This window comes from Euprymna scolopes, chromosome 2 (genome assembly GCF_053919585.1).
Source record: "Euprymna scolopes isolate OS-2025 chromosome 2, ASM5391958v1, whole genome shotgun sequence".
In the NCBI taxonomy this organism is placed as follows: domain Eukaryota; kingdom Metazoa; phylum Mollusca; class Cephalopoda; order Sepiida; family Sepiolidae; genus Euprymna; species Euprymna scolopes.
Genome location: NC_136483.1, coordinates 100,936,331 through 100,956,456, shown reverse-complemented (window position 1 = coordinate 100,956,456; position 20,126 = coordinate 100,936,331). Strand labels below are relative to the sequence as shown.

General features: G+C 32.5%; 1 protein-coding gene and 2 pseudogenes across 2 annotated transcripts in view; all 3 read right to left on the bottom strand.

Moving 5' to 3' along the window:
- Positions 1–4,260: 4,260 nt before the first annotated feature.
- The window catches only part of LOC145293360 (ceramide kinase-like), a 125,971-nt gene continuing 110,105 nt past the window's right edge, over positions 4,261–20,126 (bottom strand). The window contains exons 9-12 of one of the 2 annotated variants that reach the window (XM_080140004.1): positions 8,268–8,332; positions 7,635–7,837; positions 6,447–6,637; positions 4,261–6,050 (exon numbers count right to left, since the gene is read on the bottom strand). In XM_080140004.1, coding sequence (XP_079996130.1) covers positions 5,954–6,050; positions 6,447–6,637; positions 7,635–7,837; positions 8,268–8,332 — 556 coding nt within the window. In that variant the 3' untranslated portion in view covers positions 4,261–5,953. Of the gene's footprint in view, positions 6,051–6,446; positions 6,638–7,634; positions 7,841–8,267; positions 8,333–20,126 lie in introns of both variants that reach the window. The other variant, XM_080140000.1, reaches the window with a different exon arrangement.
- Positions 14,316–14,449, bottom strand: LOC145242811 (U2 spliceosomal RNA; annotated as a pseudogene).
- On the bottom strand, positions 19,782–19,915 carry LOC145242805 (U2 spliceosomal RNA; annotated as a pseudogene).

Below are 20,126 nucleotides of genomic sequence, written 5' to 3'. Positions count from 1 at the left end.
AATAAAAATTTATGTCCCTTCATTATTTCAATCATTATTCAAGAGTAATATTCCAATCTGGAACACAAAATCCTTAAGCAGAATCAAATATCAATGTTTTGAGATGTGATGCTATTTGGGTCTGAATTCTAAAATCCAACAACTTGTGTGTGTGTGTGTGTGTGTGTGTGTGTGTGTGGTCTACAGAGTAAATATCCAGTATCGACATACACATATCGATTGTTCCCTTTTGCATCAACCAGATCTGTAAATCTATCAGAGTTATCGTTTTGAAAAAAAATTGGTAAGATGAATAAAATCTTGCACTTTGGAATCTATTTTTTATATATATATATATATATATATATATATATATATATATATGTTGATAAACAGCTGATTTTAAATAACAGATTAGTGTACACAAATAGAAAAATATACAGGCTAAGACCACAGTGTAGTATCTGTTCTGATCCTATATTTACGTTAATTTGTCCTTATTATAGAAAAGTTTTGGTACTTGTACAGTTTAATCAAGACATTAAAAAATGAAAACATCAAAAAAGGTTATATTGTATGTATTTGCTTTGGACTGAAGATCTCAAAAGAAAAAAAAAAAAAAAAAAAAAAAAAAGAAAATTTCATTTAATTTGATCAAGTAGTTTTTTTTTTTTTAGTGGAAAAACACGTTTTTATGAGAGCGCGTTGAAGTCAGCCATTATGGAAATTTTTTAACATGCCACAGGGAGATAACTATGTAAAGCGCTGAAACTCCCTCCACATCTTTATTAGTAGCTTTTCTTCCTAAAAATCGAACCTTTTGCTCGGTATCAAAAATTGTTTATTCGCTGTAAAAAAACTACTTGATGAAATTAAGTGAAATTTTTTTTTTAGGAGAACTTCATTCCATAACGGATGTGTACAATATAACATTTTTTCAATATTTTCATTTTTTAATGTCTTAATTAAACTGTACAAGTGCAAAAGTTTTCGCTATATTGACTAAGACAATTTTTATTTTTGCCTACTTCCAGAGTGCCCCTTTTTTTTTGGGGGGGGGGGGAGGGCTGGTTTCCCCTACATTAAAAACGGCCTTGTGCCACACATTGCTCTTGTGGGGAAGCAACTAAATAGCAATATACACAAACATGTGTGTGAGTGTTTTATCTGTAGTTATTCTCATGACAGTTGGAAGAATTTACTCTTCAATATGAACCCTTTCTGAATGTTTGTAAAGTTTGTATTACATATATCTATAACTTGAAGATTCAAAATAATTAAATTTTGTTTAAGCAAATAACAGACATCGCTGACAAAACTGCAGCAAACTCTTTTAGGACAGCCTATCTAGCCTTGTAGTTTTTTGGGTTTTGGCAGCAATTTTCATATTTTGATTATAAATTACAACATGTAAGATTTTTTTAAAAAATCTTACATGTTGTAATTTTTTTTTTTTTAAATCTTACATTTTTTTAAATTTTTTTTTTTTTTAATTTTTTAATTTAAAATTTTTTTTTTTTAATTTAAAAATTTTTTTTTTTTTTTAATTTTTTTAAATCTTACATTTTTTTTTAAAAAATCTTACATTTTTTAAAAAATCTTACATCTAAAAAAAAAAAAAAAAAAAATCAATTGAATAAAATATTTTTATGCTGGTCCAGAATTCCCCTATACTGAAAAACAAAAACAAAGAAAAATCTGATATAAATAAAGAAAATATTGTACTCCAAAAATCATGTAAATTGATAAAGTAATTTTATTTTTTTAAATCAAATCATTTTCACGCGAATTTGAGTTTTGCTAATGTCTCCATGTTAAGAATGGCTTTCTAAAATTTCACAAGTTTGAATAATTTGGAGTTATTTCCCTTGTTTTCAAGATAACATTGCGATATTATCAGTTTTGTTTAACCAGAAGATTTGATTTTCTTACTTGAAATTACTTAACTTACGTGCTTTTTTTTTTTTTTGTGTACGATATTTTCTTTTCATAATGGTATTATGTCATTCAGATTTTTCTTTATTTTTGTTTCTTTAATACAAGGGGAAGTCTGGATAAACACCTTATGTTCTTATGGAATAAAAAAGTTAAAACCGATTTGAATTAATCAGCGTTTCACCTCCTCATGTATTCGTTATGTAGAGATAAAATGATAAAAACGGACATAGGAAAACAAGCTAATCATAGCTTGAATATTTTGTGTTTATTATTAAAAACTTCTTCAGAAACGAGCGAAAGATGTTATTTTTTTTTTTTAAAGATTTATAAGTGAAAATGTGGATATGCTGTTTGCTCCTTTCCTTTTTGATCTGTTTTTATAGATACTAAATAAGAAAAATAAAAAAGAAAGAAATTTGAAGCAACATGCTCCTCTTCATATGTATTCATATTTTTTCTTTCATTTCCAAAAAATTTTCACTTTTATTCCTCATGTCTAAGTTTCCAATTGTGAAGAAACTTAAAAAAAAAACAAAAAAAAAACAAAAAACGTTGTTCATTTCTGAAGAAGAATTCTTTTAAAAGATAAAATATTACAATCTCATTATGCAAGTTAGTTTTTGTATGGACACTTTTTTCATTTCAGCACTACATTTTGTTGGATTTTATTAAAACCGTATTCATATATATATGTGTGTGTGTGTGTTGAGCAAACCTTCTTCAGGTTTGTATTACTATACACAGATTTGAAAAAGTTGTCAAAAAAAAATATATAACAAATAAATGTTATCAAAAGCAAGATAAGTTACTTTTCTACCAAACTGGATATATTTTTTGTGTTTTTATTCAATGTAACATGTTTATTCAGCTCGAAAAACATACTTTGTTTACCGATGTATTGGAAAATTCAAAATGGCGCCCGACTTTCTCTTTAACACGGTAAGTTCGGGAAAAGGTGTTAGAAATAATAAACTAGACAAAATACTATTAAAAAAACCACCGAATATATGTCAACCTATGTCACGGTAATATATATTGCACGAGTTTCTAACAGTATTTTGTCTAGATTTATATTTATAGCACCTTTTCCCAAACTTACCGTGTTAAAGAGAGAGTCGGGCGCCATTTTGAATTTTCCAATACATCGGTAAACGGTATGTTTTTCGAGCTGAATAAACATGTTACATTAAATAAAAACGCTGAAAACATATCCAGTTAGGTAGAAAAGTAACTTATCTTGCCTTTGATAACATTTATTTGTTATATATGTCTTTTGACAACTTTTTCGAATCTGTGTGTACAGTAATACAAACCTCCTTTTTTTTTTGTGTGTGTGTGTGTGTTGAGAAAAACAATCGAAATGTAGATAATCACCAAATACAAAGGACCAAAGATTTCTGGATGAATATTTAGTTCTTTTTATTGAAGTTTTTTTTATTAAAAAAAAAAAAAAGAAAAAAAAAAGTCATCCAAATTTTAAATTATTTTTATTTGCCTTATCTATATTTACATTTATTTTTCTCAACATTTTGTCGGATTTAATCCATACTCGCTTTTATATAGTCTCGGAAGTTTTGTAACCTTTGAAACTTTATGGAAAAAAAAAAAAAAAAAAAAAAAATTAGTATTGAACTCCTTTGCTTGTAAGTCAATCTCTTGCAATCACTGCATTAATCTTATTATTGTAGGGATCATCAGTTGTTTATCATGACAAACTGTTTTGGGGGGGAATTTAATATATACATATATATATTGCGCACACATACATTATATAAAATAACAATAAAAGAAATAACAATAAACAGATCCCCTCTGCCCTCTCTTCTACCCCAAATTGTTCTCGGTATATTGTTCTATATTTATAATAGGTCATTATTTGGTCGTTCAATGACGGACAAAATAGACTTAATTCTTTTGGAAACATTTTATCTGGTCCTTTTTTTTTCAATACCGGAAGTGGTCATTGTTGATTTTGTTATTGGATTGGTGGGGGTGGGACGATTTCTAAATTATCGTCATAAAGCAGCAAGAACCAATCATCTGTTTTGAAAAGTAAATAAAATTATAAAAAGAAAGAAAAGAGGAAGTTAAATGGTAATAAACTCAACGTAGCTTATTCCATAGTCTGTGACAATATCTATTTGGCCACTCCCCTCTCTCCACCTGGTGATAAGAGTGATAAGTGTTGGAGCTAGTAATAAGAGCATGGTTAATAATTGTAGTAGTAGTTAAAATGATAAAACTAGTGTTAACTAATTAATAGTAAGGGTAGTAGAAACACAATATGTATTGCAAATAAGTGAAAATGAAGTGCTTAATATCCAGAGGAGGGAGAGGATGAGAGGTTCATACCTTTCTTTTGACAACTTTAACATAAATAAATTTAATGAATCCCCCCTCCTTTTTTTTTTTCTTTTTAAGATCATTTAAGTCAATCAGTTTTATTTTAGGTTAAAATAGTTCACAATAATGAGTGTGGTATTTTTCCTTTATAATTAAAAAAGTTAATTTTTTTTTTTTTTTTTTTAATCTCTTAATTTTCTGTTTAATTTTGTTACATGTTATAGGTTCCATAAATTCTTAGCTCTTTTAGGTGCTGTTAGCTTTCAAGGAACATGGGAACAGGGAGGATTGGCTCATGAAATCATTTAATGATAACCACAACTGGCAGATTAAAAAATTAATTTAAAAAAATCTATGTCAGTAGTTTTTAAAAATTGTGACAGTAATGGTGGTATAGAGTAGTAGAAAGAGAGAGTGGTGGTGGTGGCGATAGTAGTAACAACAGAGAGAGGGGGATAGTAGTGATATTATTACTAAGAGAAGGGTGACTGGTTGTAATAAGATTGATTTGTTTGTTTTAAGGCATAACAACCCTTTTGGATTATTTAATACAAACTTCATTTATTTTGGTAAAGTTTTGCATCTAAGGTTCTTAATATTTTAAAGTATTTAACATTGTATTTAAACCATTTGTAGATTAATTCCTTTCACATATATTTTGCAAATAAACAGTCTGCAGTCGATAAAATAAAGAGATTTGCTTTGGGTTTATTAGATTTGGGGGGTAGAAGCCCACCATTTTCATTGAAAAATTCAAGTAACTTCAGCGGCCTAGAAATAAAATGGCCGCTGAGTTCTATGTAAAAAAACTGAAAGAAATCCTTACTCCACATATAAAGATAATTGTTCATAAGAAAAGTTTGCTATGCTCAACAAAATAGTTTTCTGTATTGAAGGACAGAATTTTTCTTTTGAAAATTTCCATCTCCAACCATCAACTGACTGAATAATGGTTCAAAAAGCATGGTACATTACATATTTCATAGCGCCAAGAATTGGCCATTAATTAACGCTTGGCAATCCATTCAATCACTTCAAAATTTTCAGACAGCTTCATAACAAGTTGTAAATCCTTCAGTCTGCATGAAATCATAGTCATAAATATCATTTACAAGAATTTGAATGTATTCTAAGGATCCAGCGGCCATTTTCTTTCTAGGCAGCTGTATTTACACATTACCAACAATTTCTTCAGAATAGTATTACTAGTAGAGATAACAGAACGAGAAGCAAAAAAAAAAAAAAAAGGTAGTAGTAGCAGTTGTAATAATACCAGTAGTCATGATTGTAGTAGTAGTAATAATAGTTGTGAGGATAACTTCTATCACAGTTTTGCTCCATTTACTAATGGCATTCACCTTTGTTCGTTATCTTAAACTGCAACTTTTCACTAAAGGATACCAAAAATTCATGATGTTTCATAAAATAAAAATAAAAATTAAGGGAAATGGCTTCCTCATGATCATCGAATAGAACAGACCGTCCATTCTGAACAATTGAAACAATGACCATTTACCTGTTTTTTAATCAATTGTTTTTAGTAAAAAGTTAGGGGGGAAGGGGGAAGAAAAGAAGGGGAGGGTCACAGCCAAATCTAAATGGAATCCCAGGTCTGATTATCTTTGACAATATTTTGTCTACAAGTGTTTCAGGAGGCGGCGGTGATGGTGGTGCCTGTTGTTGTTGTTGTTATTCATTTGTCTAGGTCTCGGCATGGAATGCATCCGCTGTGCTCTCTGTCTAGTCTCTCGATGCCACGTGCAAAAATTTTCACCAACTGACAGTGAACTCTGGAACAAGAATAAAATAAATAAAAAAATAAGTTGCATAAATAAAACATGTGTCTTGTTTAATTGAAATATTTGTAATTGTTTAAAAAAAAAAAAAAAAAAGAATTCTTAACATTAAACAGTTTTGTTAAAAAAAATCCAATTAAAAACACTTAACTGACATTAAACAACTTTCTGAATGAGAGAGACGGGCGGAAAAACGAGAGGGAGGCTGGCGGAAAAATGAGAGGAAGGCGGGCAGAAAAGGAGAGAGAGATAGAAAAAGCAAAAAAGAAAATAAATTAATATGTAAAAAAAAAACAAAAAAAAGGAAAGAAAAAGGAATGAAAAATAAAAAGAATTAAGATAATAAAACAAAAAAAAAAGAAAAAAGAAAATGAGCGTTTCTCTTCTTACTTGACATGGACTGCAGGAGTTCCGATGACCTCCCCATCACAGTTCCATACACTGTTTTGAGACGAACGAGAACCAGAGCGGAAGAGATGTTGCCGACAATTGACCTCACCCGTTTCAAACTCAAATTCTTCTTCGAGGGGACGGAATTGGAACTCCCTGACACGATAGACTTGAACAAAGTCAAAGTCGAACTGAAAGGAGACATCATTTAGATAAACGAATATTTTACCTGAAACAGATTTTATGTGACATTTTTTTTTTATTTTAAATTATGACTATTTGATGCAAGAGAGTGTATTGATGGAGGTTTGATATTGTGAATTCAGAATGGATCATAAACGAATGGTAACATTTAATGCTACTAAGACTAAGCTTCTTTCCTTTAATAAAAAACCTTCTCAACCAACAATTGCCATCGCAAAAAAACACCCTCCCTGAGAGCTCATCGTTCAAACTCCCCAGTTTAACATTTACATAGAACATGAATTGGAACAAATACATTGTAGACATTGTCAAGGTTGCTGCAAAGAAGGTGGGCTCCCGCTATCATGCTAGAAAATTACTTGCACAAAAGAGTATAATATCTTTACAATGTTACCCATTCACCCATGCATGGAGTATAGTTGTCACCTTTAGATCTGTGAATAATAGGTCTTGCACTACCAGCCGAACTTCAACCTCTGTCCCATCACTGCAATGTTGAATCCCTGTGCGTGTTTTACAAGTACTTTAATATGTTGATGAACTTATAGCACTTAATTCTTTGATGTACGTTCTTCCAACTAACCCAACAAGCAGCAAAATCCCACCCTTTCACCGTTGGGGTTCCTGGGTACCAGAAAACCTTCTACTCAAATAGTTTCTAATCTCGAACTGCTGGACTTTGGAATTCCTTCCTCATTTCTGGCTTTCCTGATTGTACTAACTTGCAGAAGTTTAAATGTAATGTGAACAAACATGTCGCTGCTCAACTCATTATTGTTCTCCATTAGACAATCTTAAATAGGATGTTCCAAGTGGCAACATGCTTCGTTTTTTTTTTTCTTTGGGGGGGGGGGAAGAGAGGGAGTGTAAGTAAAATAATTCAATATCGACCAAATTTGGGTATATTTACAACACAATTTCCAAATTTAAATCTAAAATATTTAACCATGAAGAGAAGAAAGAAAAAAAATCACTGCTACTTACCTGATCCGAACGACGATCCCTGCAGCTTAACAAATGTCGCAGATAATTTATACGAGAACACCGCTTAACAAGAATAAGATCCGTGCATCCATCCCCGAGGTGACAAGTTGGGGATACACCCTCGGGGCTCATTGCACACCGACAAGTCATTGTAACTGCATTGACACCAATGAACTCTCCTCTTAAAGTCTGCCACTGACTATCTGCTAGATGGAAAAGAAAAATGAAAAAGATGAAAAGAAAAGTTTTTTTTATGCAAGAAATTTAAAAGTAATTCTCAAATAATAATTCAAATAAATTATATGCTGTATTCAACTTATTTTCTTTTTGCTTTTTCCAAAGTTCAATCTTTATTCTCAAAGTCGACAAATCTAAAAAAAGAAAACCAAATCCTAAAATAAAAAATAAAAAACAGTCGACAAACCTTATAAAAAAAAAATCTAGACAAACCTTATAAAAAAAAAAAATCTAAACAAACCCTAAAAAAAAAATTTTTTAAAATGGACAAACCCTGAAAAAAAAGTTAGCACATCTTAAAAAGTCAACAAATTTTTAAAAAGTCAAAACAAAAAAAATAAAGTAAATTAAAAAAAAAAAAAAAAAACTTAGTAAGGAAACTGAGAAGTAGCTTACCAATGGGAGGTTTCTCTGGAGAAGATCTGGCTATGTTTTCTTCAGCTGTATTACATACCAAACAACTGAAACAAAAACATTTAAATAAATATTTACGAGCAATTTTGGCCTTTTTAAAAAAACAAAAAAACTGCAAATATGCATTACTGTATGTGCTAAACACTAACAAACTATGTTGGTCAAAAGATTAGCTGCGACGTCTTTTAAGGAAGAAAATCGAATACAAAGTTTCACTAGAATTAGTGCAAAGCTCCATATAATCATATCAAAATGGGAAGTATCTGGATTTAAGAGAATTTACTATGGAAACAAATTAGTTGAAGTGGGAGTACACTTTTTTTTTTGAGGGGTGGGGGGGGGGGTGCAAGACAATACTGATCCCAATCTTGAAAAAACATAAATAAAGAAAAAAATCGTTATGGTGTATGTACCTGTAAAGGAAAAATATATTTTACACTAAAAATTCATGTTAGTTAAACAAGTAGTTTTAGTTTTCTTTAAAAGAAAAAAAAAAAAATTATGGCTAAATAATGCCTTTTTGTAGGACATCTATATATATAAAAGGCAAAAATCGGTGTGTATGTATGTATGTATGTATGTTTGTTTGTAACGCTAAAACTTTTGACAGACACAACCAAAGTTGACAAATTAGGTAGCATATTGCACCTTGATCACCCGGATGACAAATATCGAAATTTCACGTCAAACGGACAACTAGAAGGGGGTTAACTGATCATTTTTCTCCCAGGGGGGCCCCCCAAAAAACCTGTCATTTTAACATTATTCATTAGCTGTCACGTGACGTGACGTCAGCTCAGTAAAATGTCGGCTACGCTGAGCCTCTGACGTACATTAAAGCTGCCTGCGAGGAGTATCATTGATACTATAACACAGTTAAATATTAGTTTAAGAGTCGAACCGTTATTACCAACGGATTTATCGCACTTCAAAAAGAAGAATCCCAAAATTACATAAAAATTGACGTAGGGAAAATGTTTTTATTTTTGCTTGAAGTTTTTTACCGGCGAAGAAAGATGACTATGCTCTTTGCTATAGTTTACCATGTAAACAAGGCTTTAGCCATTTTGTTTTTACCTCCTAACTCTGTTAAACTGGAAGGGGGAGGGGTGGCTATCAGTATAAGGCCGCTTAAATACACGAAAATTACTTTTATACGAGTTTGTTTTCTTATGAATGGAACCGCGTTTATAGGGGGGAGGGGGGAGGAGGCAATGTGCACAGTCTCCCAAGCATTACCTACTATAAAAAAAGATGCACATTTACCCTCTTCTCTCACCCTCTTTCTCTCTCTCTCTCTCTTTCTCTTCTCTCTCTCACTCTCTTTCTCTATCACCCTCTTCTCTCTCTCTCTTTCTCTTCTCTCTCTCATCCTCTTTCTCTCTCTCTCACCCTCTTCTCTCTCTCTACCTTTTTCTCTTCTCTCTCGCACCCTCTTCTCTCTCTCTCACCCGCTTCTCTCTCTCTACCTCTTTCTCTTCTCTCTCGCACCCTCTTCTCTCTCTCACCCGCTTCTCTCTCTCTACCTCTTTCTCTTATCTCTCTCTCTCTCTCAACCTCTTCTCTCTCTCTCTTACCCTCTTCTCTCTCTCACTCTCTGTGTACACCTTTTTCTCTTCTCTCTCTCTCTGACCCTCTTTCTCTCTCTCTCACCCTCTTTTTCTGCTCTCTCTCACCCTTCTCTCTCTCTCTCTACCTCTTTCTCTTCTCTATCACCCTCTTTCCCTGCTCTCTCTCACCTTCATCTCTCTCTCTCTACCTATTTCTCTTCTCTCTCTCTCCCTCTGCTCTCTCTCACCCTCTTCTTTCTCCCTCACCCTCTTCTCTCTCTCTCTCTACCTCTTTCTCTTATCTCTCTCTCTCACTACCCCTCTCTCTCTCTGTCTTACCCTCTTCTCTCTCTCTCTACCTCTTTCTCTTATCTCTCTCTCTCACTACCTCTCTCTCTCTCACCCTCTTCTCTCTCTCACCCTCTTTCTCTCTTACCCTCTTCTCTCTCTACCTCTTTCACTTCTCTCACCCTCTTTCTCTCTCACCCTCTTTCTCTGCTCTCTCTCACCCTCTTCTCTGCTCTCTCTCACCCTCTTCTCTCTCTACCTCTTTCTCTTCTCTCTCTCTCACCCTCTTCTCTCTCTCTTACCTATTTTGTAATATATATATATAGATATATATATTGTACAAACTATTGTACAAACTATTACCACTTATCAAGGCCTATAGGCCACTCGAGGATGAAAGTTTAAAAGTGCACATTAGTCAAATTCGGCAAAGATGACGGAACCGCTTTAAGAGGAGGATGAATTATTCAGTGACTCCAACCTATTTTGTTACATATATGTATGTATATATTTTTGTAAAAAATATATATTACTACTTATCAAGGCCCATAGGACACTCGAGGATTAGAGTTGAAAAGTGCACAGCAGTCAAATCTGGGAAAGAGGATGGAACCGCTTTAACGGGAGGATGAGTTATTCAGCGACTCCAACCTATTTTGGTATATATATATTTATATCTATATTTATTTTTAAATATATATTACCACTTATCAAGGCCCATAGGCCACACGAGGATGAGAGTTTAAAAGTGCACAGTAGTCAAATTCGGCAAAGATGATGGAACCGCTTTAAGAGGAGGATGAATTATTCAGTGACTCCAACCTATTTTGTTATATATATGTATGTATATATTTTTGTACAAAATATATATTACTACTTATCAAGGCCCATAGGACACTCGAGGATTAGAGTTGAAAAGTGCACAGTAGTCAAATTCGGGAAAGAGGATGGAACCGCTTTCACGGGAGGATGAGTTATTCAGCGACTCCAACCTGTTTTTTTATATATATATTTATATCTATATTTATTAAAAAATATATATTACCACTTATCAAGGACAATAGGCCACTCGAGGATGAGAGTTGAATAGTGCACTGTATAAAAAATACGGTAAAGAGGATGGAACCGCTTTAACGGGAGGATGAGTTATTCAGCAACTCCAACCTATTTTTTTATATATATATATATATATATACTTTTATTAAAAAATATATATTACCACTTATCAAGGACAATAGGCCACTCGAGGATGAGAGTTGAAAAGTGCATAGTAGTAAAATTCGGGAAAGAGGATGGAACCGCTTTAACGGGAGGATGAGTTATTCAGCGACTCCAACCTATTTTTTATATATATATATATATATATATATATATATTTATAACAAAAATATATTACCACTTATCAAGGCCCATAGGCTACTCGAGGATAAGAGTTGAAAAGTGCACATTAGTCAAATTCGGGAAAGAGGATGGAACCGCTTTAACGGGAGGATGAGTGATTCAGCGACTCCAACCTATTTTGTTATATATATATATATATATATATATATATATATATATATTTTGTACAAACTATATATTACCACTTATCAAGGCCCATAGGCCACACGAGGATGAGAGTTTAAAAGTGCACAGTAGTCAAATTTGGGAAAGAGGATTTAATCGCTTTAATAGAAGGATGAATTATTCAGCGACTCACACCTGTTTTGGTATATATATATATATATTTATAAAAAAATATGTATTACCACTTATCAAGGCCCATAGGCCACTCGAGGATGAGAGTTAAAAAGTCCACAGTAGTCAAATTTGGGAAAGAGGATGGAACCGCTTTAACAGGAGGATGAGTTATTCAGCAACTCCAACCTATTTTGTTATATATATATATATATATATATATATATATATATATATTTTTCATAAAATATGTATTACCACTTATCAAGGCCCATAGTCCACTCGAGGACGAGAGTTGAAAAGTGCACAGTAGTCAAATTGGGGAAAGAGGATGGAACCGCTTTAACGGGAGGATGAGTTATTCAGCGACTCCAACCTTTTTTTTTATTTTGTAAAAAATATATATGACCACTTATCAAGGCCCAGAGGCCACTCGAGGATAAGAGTTGAAAAGTGCACAGTAGTCAAATTTGGGAAATTTGTTATATATCTATTTTTTTGTTACTTAGGCATTTCCACTTATCAAGGCCCAGATACATCTCGAGGATAAGAGTTAAATGTGCACAGTAGTCAATTGGACAATAAGGCCCAGAGGCCACCCGAGGATAAGGGTTGAAAATGGCAGTAGTTAATTGGACAACATAGTAATCGTTAGTAATGGAAAGTCGGGAAATTTGTTATATATATATTTATATTTTGTTTAGATAGGCATTACCACTTATCAAGGCCCAGAGGCCACTAGAGGATAAGTGTTGAAAAGTGCAGTAGTCAATTGGACAAAATATAGTAATTGTTAGTAATGGAAATTCAGTAAATTTGTTATATATATATTAATATTTTGTTAAATACGCATTACCACTTATCAAAGCCCACAGGCCACTCGAGGATAAGGATTGAAAAGTGCACCGTAGTAGTCGGTTGTAATGGAAATGCGGGATATTTGTAATATACCTATTTTTTGTTACTTAGGCACAACCACTTATTAAGGCCCAGAGGCCACTCGATGGTATTACCACTTATCAAGGCCCAGAGGCCACTCGAGGATAAGCGTTTAAAAGTGCAGTAGTCAATTGGACAATATAGTAATCGTTAGTAATGGAAATTCAGTAAATTTGTTATATATATGTATATTTTGTTACATACGCATTACCATTTATCAAGGCCCAGAGGCCACTCGAGGATAAGGATTGAAAAGTGCACAGTAGTCAATTGGACAATATAGTAATCGTTAGTAATGGAAATTCAGTAAATTTGTTATATACCTATTTTTTGTTACTTGGTCATTTCCACTTATCAAGGCCCAGAGGCCACTCGAGCATAAGAGTTAAAAAGTCCACAGTAGTCAATTGGACAATAAGGCCCAGAGGCCACCCGAGGATAAGGGTTGAAAAGCGCAGTAGTCAATTGGACAATACAGTAATCGTTAGTAATGGAAATTCAGTAAATTTGTTATATATATATATATTTATATTTTGCTAAATACGCATTACTACTTATCAAGGCCCAGACGCCACTCGAGGATAAGGGTTGAAAATATTCAACAAATTTTTTATCTACAGATTAGAAAATTTGTATATAGGGTATTCAGACATATGGAATATATCTAGCATAATCTATCTATTATATCTATAAAAGTCAGAATGTTTGTGTGTGTGGGTGTGTGTGAGGTAGAGAGAGAGAGAGAGAACAATTCTTAATTTAAACCTGTCATTTTAACGTTATTCAATACGTGTCACGTGACGTGACGTCAGCTCAAACTTTTGACAGACACAACCAAAGTTGACAAATTATGTATCATATTGAACCTTGATCACCCGCATGACAAATATCGAAATTCCACACCAAACGGACCATTAAAAGGGGGTGAACTGATCATTTCTCTCCTAGGGGGGCCCCCAAAAAAACCTGTCATTTTAATGTTAATATTACATAATCCAAAAACGCTTAGTCATGTCACGTGACGTGACGTCAACATCCAGTAATGGCGAACAAATGTAAACAAACACTTTGTTTTACCGATACTTTTGTAATTTCTCTTCTGCTTTGTTCTAGAGATTATTAAACTCCATGACAATGTCTCCAACGTATTTAACTGGTTAAAAATAGTATTTATACAAGAGTTTTAACGAAAAATATCAGGAAAAAATGTACAGGAATAAAAAAAAATTCAGCTTTCAAAATATTCGTCGATAAAAAAACCGATCTTTATATTTACGCTAGCCATTTTGTATATTACCACGTGACCTGCTATCTCTTAAACTGGAGGGGGGGGGATCCACTTGAATCCAACAAAACCAGTAATTTTTTTTTTCTATTATATATACATCATTTTCTATAAAATTAAGTGTAGACTTTATAATTAAAACAAAAAATGTTATTCATACTAAAAAAAAAAAACGCTTAGTCATGTCACGTGACGTGACGTCAACATCCACTAATGGCGAACAATTGTACCTATTTACTATGCCTCCCCACGGGACAGAGTTAGACACCAGGGTCGTTTTTTAACGTGGAGAAAAGGTACAAAAATAAAAATTGTCTCAGTCGTGGAGGATTTCTCCTCCACCGAAAGAGAACAAGAAATAGAAGTGCAGCATCTGAAGAACAGATACTACACTTTGATCTTGACCAAAAGGCCAAGAATGCGAACAATTGTAAATAACAACTTTTTTCACAAAACCAACACCGTCTTTCTTTTTTTTTCTCTCTCTTTCTCTCTCTCACCCACTTACTCTTCCCTCTCTCTCACCCTCTTTCTCTTGACGTCACACCACTGTTAAACTGTGGGGGGGGGAACACATTCCCAGGCATTATCTCCTATAGATGCACATTTTATTAGAAATTCAGCTTTCAAAATATTAGACGATAATAAAAATATAAAACCAACACCCTCTTTCTCTTTTCTCTCTCTCTCACCAACTTACTCTTCTCTCTCTCTCACCCTCTTTCTCTTGACCTCCTACTACTGTTAAACTGTGTGTGTGTGTGGGGGGGGGGGAAGAGGCAGCTTGAAAACCAACAAAAACAGTGCACAGTTTCCCAAGCATTTGGGGTGGGAAGGGGGGGAAGAAGCCGAGCACACAGTTTCGTGTGAGAGAGAGAGAACAATTCTCAACCTATATACTCAACAAATTTTTTATCTACAGATTTGAAAGTTTGTATATAGGGTATTCAGACATATGGAAATATATCTAGCATAATCTATCTATTATATCTATAAAAGTGAAAATGTGTGTGTGTGTGAGGTAGCCAGAGAGAGAGAGAGAGAGAGAGAGAGAGACAACAATTCTCAACCTATATATTCAATACATTTTTTATCTACAGATTTGAAAATTTGTATATAGGGTATTCAGACATATGGAAATATATCTAGCATAATCTATCTATTATATCTATAAAAGTGAAAATGTGTGTGTGTGTGTGTGTGTGTGTGTGTGCGTAAGAGAGAGAGAGAACAATTCTCAACCTATATACTCAACGTATTTTTATCTACGGATTTTAAACTTTGTATATAGGGTATTCAGACATATAGAAATATATCTAGCATAATCTATACATTATATCTATAAAAGTGAGAATGTGAGTGTGTGAGAGAGAGAGAACAATTCTCAACCTATATATTCAACAAATTTTTTACCTACAGATTTGAAAATTTGTATATTGGGTATTCAGACATATGGAAATATATCTAGCATAATCGATCTATTATATCTATAAAAGTCAGAATGTTTGCGTGTGGTTGTGTGTGTAAGGTTGCGAGAGAGAGAGAGAGAACAATTCTCAACCTATCTATTCAATAAATTTGTTATCTACAGATTTGACCATTTGTATATAGGGTATTCAGACATATGGAAATATATCCAGCATAATCTATCTATTATATCCATAAAAGTGAGAATGTGTGCGTGAGAGAGAGAGAGAGAGAGAGTAAGTACAATTCTCACCCTATATATTCAACAAATTTTTTATCTACCGATTATAAAATTTGTATATAGGGTATTCAGACATATGGAAATATATCTAGCATAATCTATCTATTATATCTAGAAAAGTGAGAATGTGTGTGAAAGAGAGAGAGAGAAGAGAGAGAGAGAGAACAATTCTCAACCTATATATTCAACTAATTTTTATGTACAGATCTGAAAATTTGTATACAGGGTATTCAGACATATGGAAATATATCTAGCATAATCTATTATATCTATAAAAGGTAGAATGTGTGTGTGTGTGTGTGTGAGTGAGTGAGTGAGTGAGTGAGAGAGAGAGAGAGAACAATTCTCAACCTATATACTCAACAAATTTTGTATCTACAGATTTGATAATTTGTATATAGGGTATTCAGACATAAGGAAATATATCTAGCATAATCTATCTATTATATCTATAAAAGTGAGAATGTGTGTGAAAGAGAGAGAGAGAGAACAATTCTCAACCTATATATTCAACAAATTCTATCTTTACAGATTTTAAAATTTGTATATAGGGTATTCAGACATTTGGAAATATATCTAGCATAATCTATTATATCTATAAAAGTGAGAATGTGTGTGTGAGAGAGAGAGAAAGAACAATTCTCAACCTATATACTCAACAAATTTTTTATCTACAGATTTAAAAATTTGTATATAGGGTATTCAGACATATAGAAATATATCTAGCATAACCTATCTATTATATCTATAAAATGACCATGTGTGTGTGTGTGTGAGAGAGAGAGAGTCAGAGAGAGAGAGAGAACAATTTTCAGCTTGTGTGTGTGTGAGAAAGAGAGAGAGAGAAAGAGAGGAAGGAAAATTCTCACCCTATATATTCAACAAATTTTTTATCTACATATTAGAAAATTTGGATATAGGGTATTCAGACGTATGGAAATATATCTAGCATAATCTATCTATTATATCTATAAAAGTGAGAATGTGTGTGTGAGAGAGAGAGAAAGAGAGAGAGAGAGAGAACAATTCTCAACCTATATATTCAACTAATTTTTTATCTACAGATTTGAAAATGTGTATATTGGGTATTCAGACATATGTAAATATATCTGGCATAATCTATGTATTATATCTATAAAAGTGTGAATGTGAGTGATGGAAAGAGCAAAAAATTCTCAACCTATATAACCTATAAAAGTGAGAATATGTGTGAGAGAGAGAGAGAACAATTCTCAACCTATATATTCCACACATTTTTGGGCACAGATTTGGAAATTTGTATATAGGGTAGGCAGACATATAGAAATATATCTAGCATAATCTATCTATTATATCTATAAAAGTGAGAACTTGTGTGTGTGTGTGTGTGTGTGAGAGAGAGAGAGAACAATTCTTAACCTACATACTCAACAAATTTTTTACCTACAGTTTAGAAAATTTGTATATAGGGTATTCAGACATATGGAAATATATCTAGCATAATCTATCTATTATAACTACAAAAGTTAGAATGTGTGTGTGAGAGAGAGAGAGAACAATTCTAAACCTATATATTCAACAAATTTTTTATCTACAGATTTGAAACTTTGTATATAGGGTATTCAGACATATGGAAATATATCTAGCATAATCTATCTATTTTATCTATAAAAGTGAGAATGCGTGTGTGTGAGATAGCGAGAGAGAGAGAGAGAGAAAAAGAGAGAGATAAAAATTCTCAACCTATACATTCAACAAATTTTTTATCCACAGATTTGAACATTTGTATATAGGGTGTTCAGACATATAGAAATATATCTAGCATAATCTATCTCTTATATGTATAAAAGTGAGAATGTGTGTGTGTGTGAGAGAGAGGACAATTGTCAACCTATGTATACAACAAATTTTTTATCTACAGATTTCAAAATTTGTATATTGGGCATTCAGACATATTTTAATATATCTGGCATAATCTGTCTATTATATCTATAAAAGTGAGAATGTGTGTGATAGAGAGAGAGAGAACAATTCTCAACCTATATACTCAACAAATTTTTTATCTACAGATTTGAAAATTTGTATATAGGGTATTCAGACATATGGAAATATATCTAGCATAATCTATTATATCTATAAAAGTGAGAATGTGTGTGTGTGTGTGAGAGAGAGAGAGAGAGAGAGAACAATTCTCAACCCATATACTCAACAAATTCTTTATCTACAGATTTTAAAATTTGTATATAGAGTATTCATACAAATAGAAATATATCTAGGATAATCTTTCTATTATATCTATAAAAGTGAGAATGTGTGTGTGTGAGCGAGAGAGAGAGAGAGAGAGAGAGAGAGAGAGAACAGTTCTCAACCTATACATTCAACAAATTTTTATATATAGGGTATTCAGAAATATCGAAATATATCTAGCATAATCTATTATATCTTTAAAAGTTAGAATGTGTGTGTGTGAGAGATAGAGAGAACAATTCTCAACCTATGCACTCTACAAATTTTTTATCTACAAATTAGAAAATTTGTATATAGGGTATTCACACATATGGAAATATATCTAGGATAATCTATCTATTATATCTATAAAAGTTAGAATGTGTGTGTGAGGTAGCCAGAGAGAGAGAGAGAGAGAGTAAGAACAATTTTCAACCTATATATTCAACAAATATTTGATCTACAGATTAGAAAATTTGTATATAGGGTATTCAGACATATGGAAATATATCTAGCATAATCTATCTATTATATCTCTAAAATTGAGAATGTGTGTGTGAGAGAGAGAGAGAGAACAATTTTCAACCTATATACTCAACAAATTTTTTTATCTACAGATTTGAAAATTTGTATATAGGGTATTCAGACATATGGAAATATATCTAGAGTAATCTATCTATTATATCTATAAAAGTGAGAATGCGTGTGTGTGTGAGAGAGAGCGACACAGAACAATTCTCAACCTATATATTCAACAAATTTTTTATGTACAGATCTGAAATATCACATTTGTATAGAAGTAGAAATCTTGATACCTACTCTGATACCTAATAAAAGAAAGGACACTCTTTAGGGCGGATTTTGATTATAACAAGTCACTAATTAGAAATTATAATAAACATTCTAATAATTTAAGAATTTTACCAAAATAAAATTGCATGGTAATCACCCAATTTCTGCCACAAAATTTTGATTGGCAGAACTCATAAACATAAAATATATATTTTCTAATTTCATCTTTTTTTTTTCTTTTTACATAATCTGGTTTGATGTTTTCCCAAATATTCAAATCACTATATTTTGCTGCTTAATATCAAATACAGCAACTGAGTTATTTTTATGCATCAAACAATTACATTTTCTCATTCATCCAAACTAATCACTGAACATCAATTTCATATTTTCTTCACTAAAATATTACTGTGCTTGATGTCATCAAGTGGAGCGGATCATTTTTTTTTCATTTGTTCACACATTTTTCCAATTTATATATATTTTAAAGATTCTTAGCCTATGTCATTGCATACCAATCTGTTTATTAAAAGTTAAGGTTCACTGTAAACACATATGTTACACCAAAATAAAAACTCTGCTTTGTTCTAGAGATTATTAAACTCCATGACAATGTCTCCAACGTATTTAACTGGTTAAAAATAGTATTTATACAAGAGTTTTAACGAAAAATATCAGGAAAAAATGTACAGGAATAAAAAAAAATTCAGCTTTCAAAATATTCGTCGATAAAAAAACCGATCTTTATATTTACGCTAGCCATTTTGTATATTACCACGTGACCTGCTATCTCTTAAACTGGAGGGGGGGATCCACTTGAATCCAACAAAACCAGTAATTTTTTTTTTCTATTATATATACATCATTTTCTATAAAATTAAGTGTAGACTTTATAATTAAAACAAAAAATGTTATTCATACTAAAAAAAAAAAACGCTTAGTCATGTCACGTGACGTGACGTCAACATCCACTAATGGCGAACAATTGTACCTATTTACTATGCCTCCCCACGGGACAGAGTTAGACACCAGGGTCGTTTTTTAACGTGGAGAAAAGGTACAAAAATAAAAATTGTCTCAGTCGTGGAGGATTTCTCCTCCACCGAAAGAGAACAAGAAATAGAAGTGCAGCATCTGAAGAACAGATACTACACTTTGATCTTGACCAAAAGGCCAAGAATGCGAACAATTGTAAATAACAACTTTTTTCACAAAACCAACACCGTCTTTCTTTTTTTTTCTCTCTCTTTCTCTCTCTCACCCACTTACTCTTCCCTCTCTCTCACCCTCTTTCTCTTGACGTCACACCACTGTTAAACTGTGGGGGGGGAACACATTCCCAGGCATTATCTCCTATAGATGCACATTTTATTAGAAATTCAGCTTTCAAAATATTA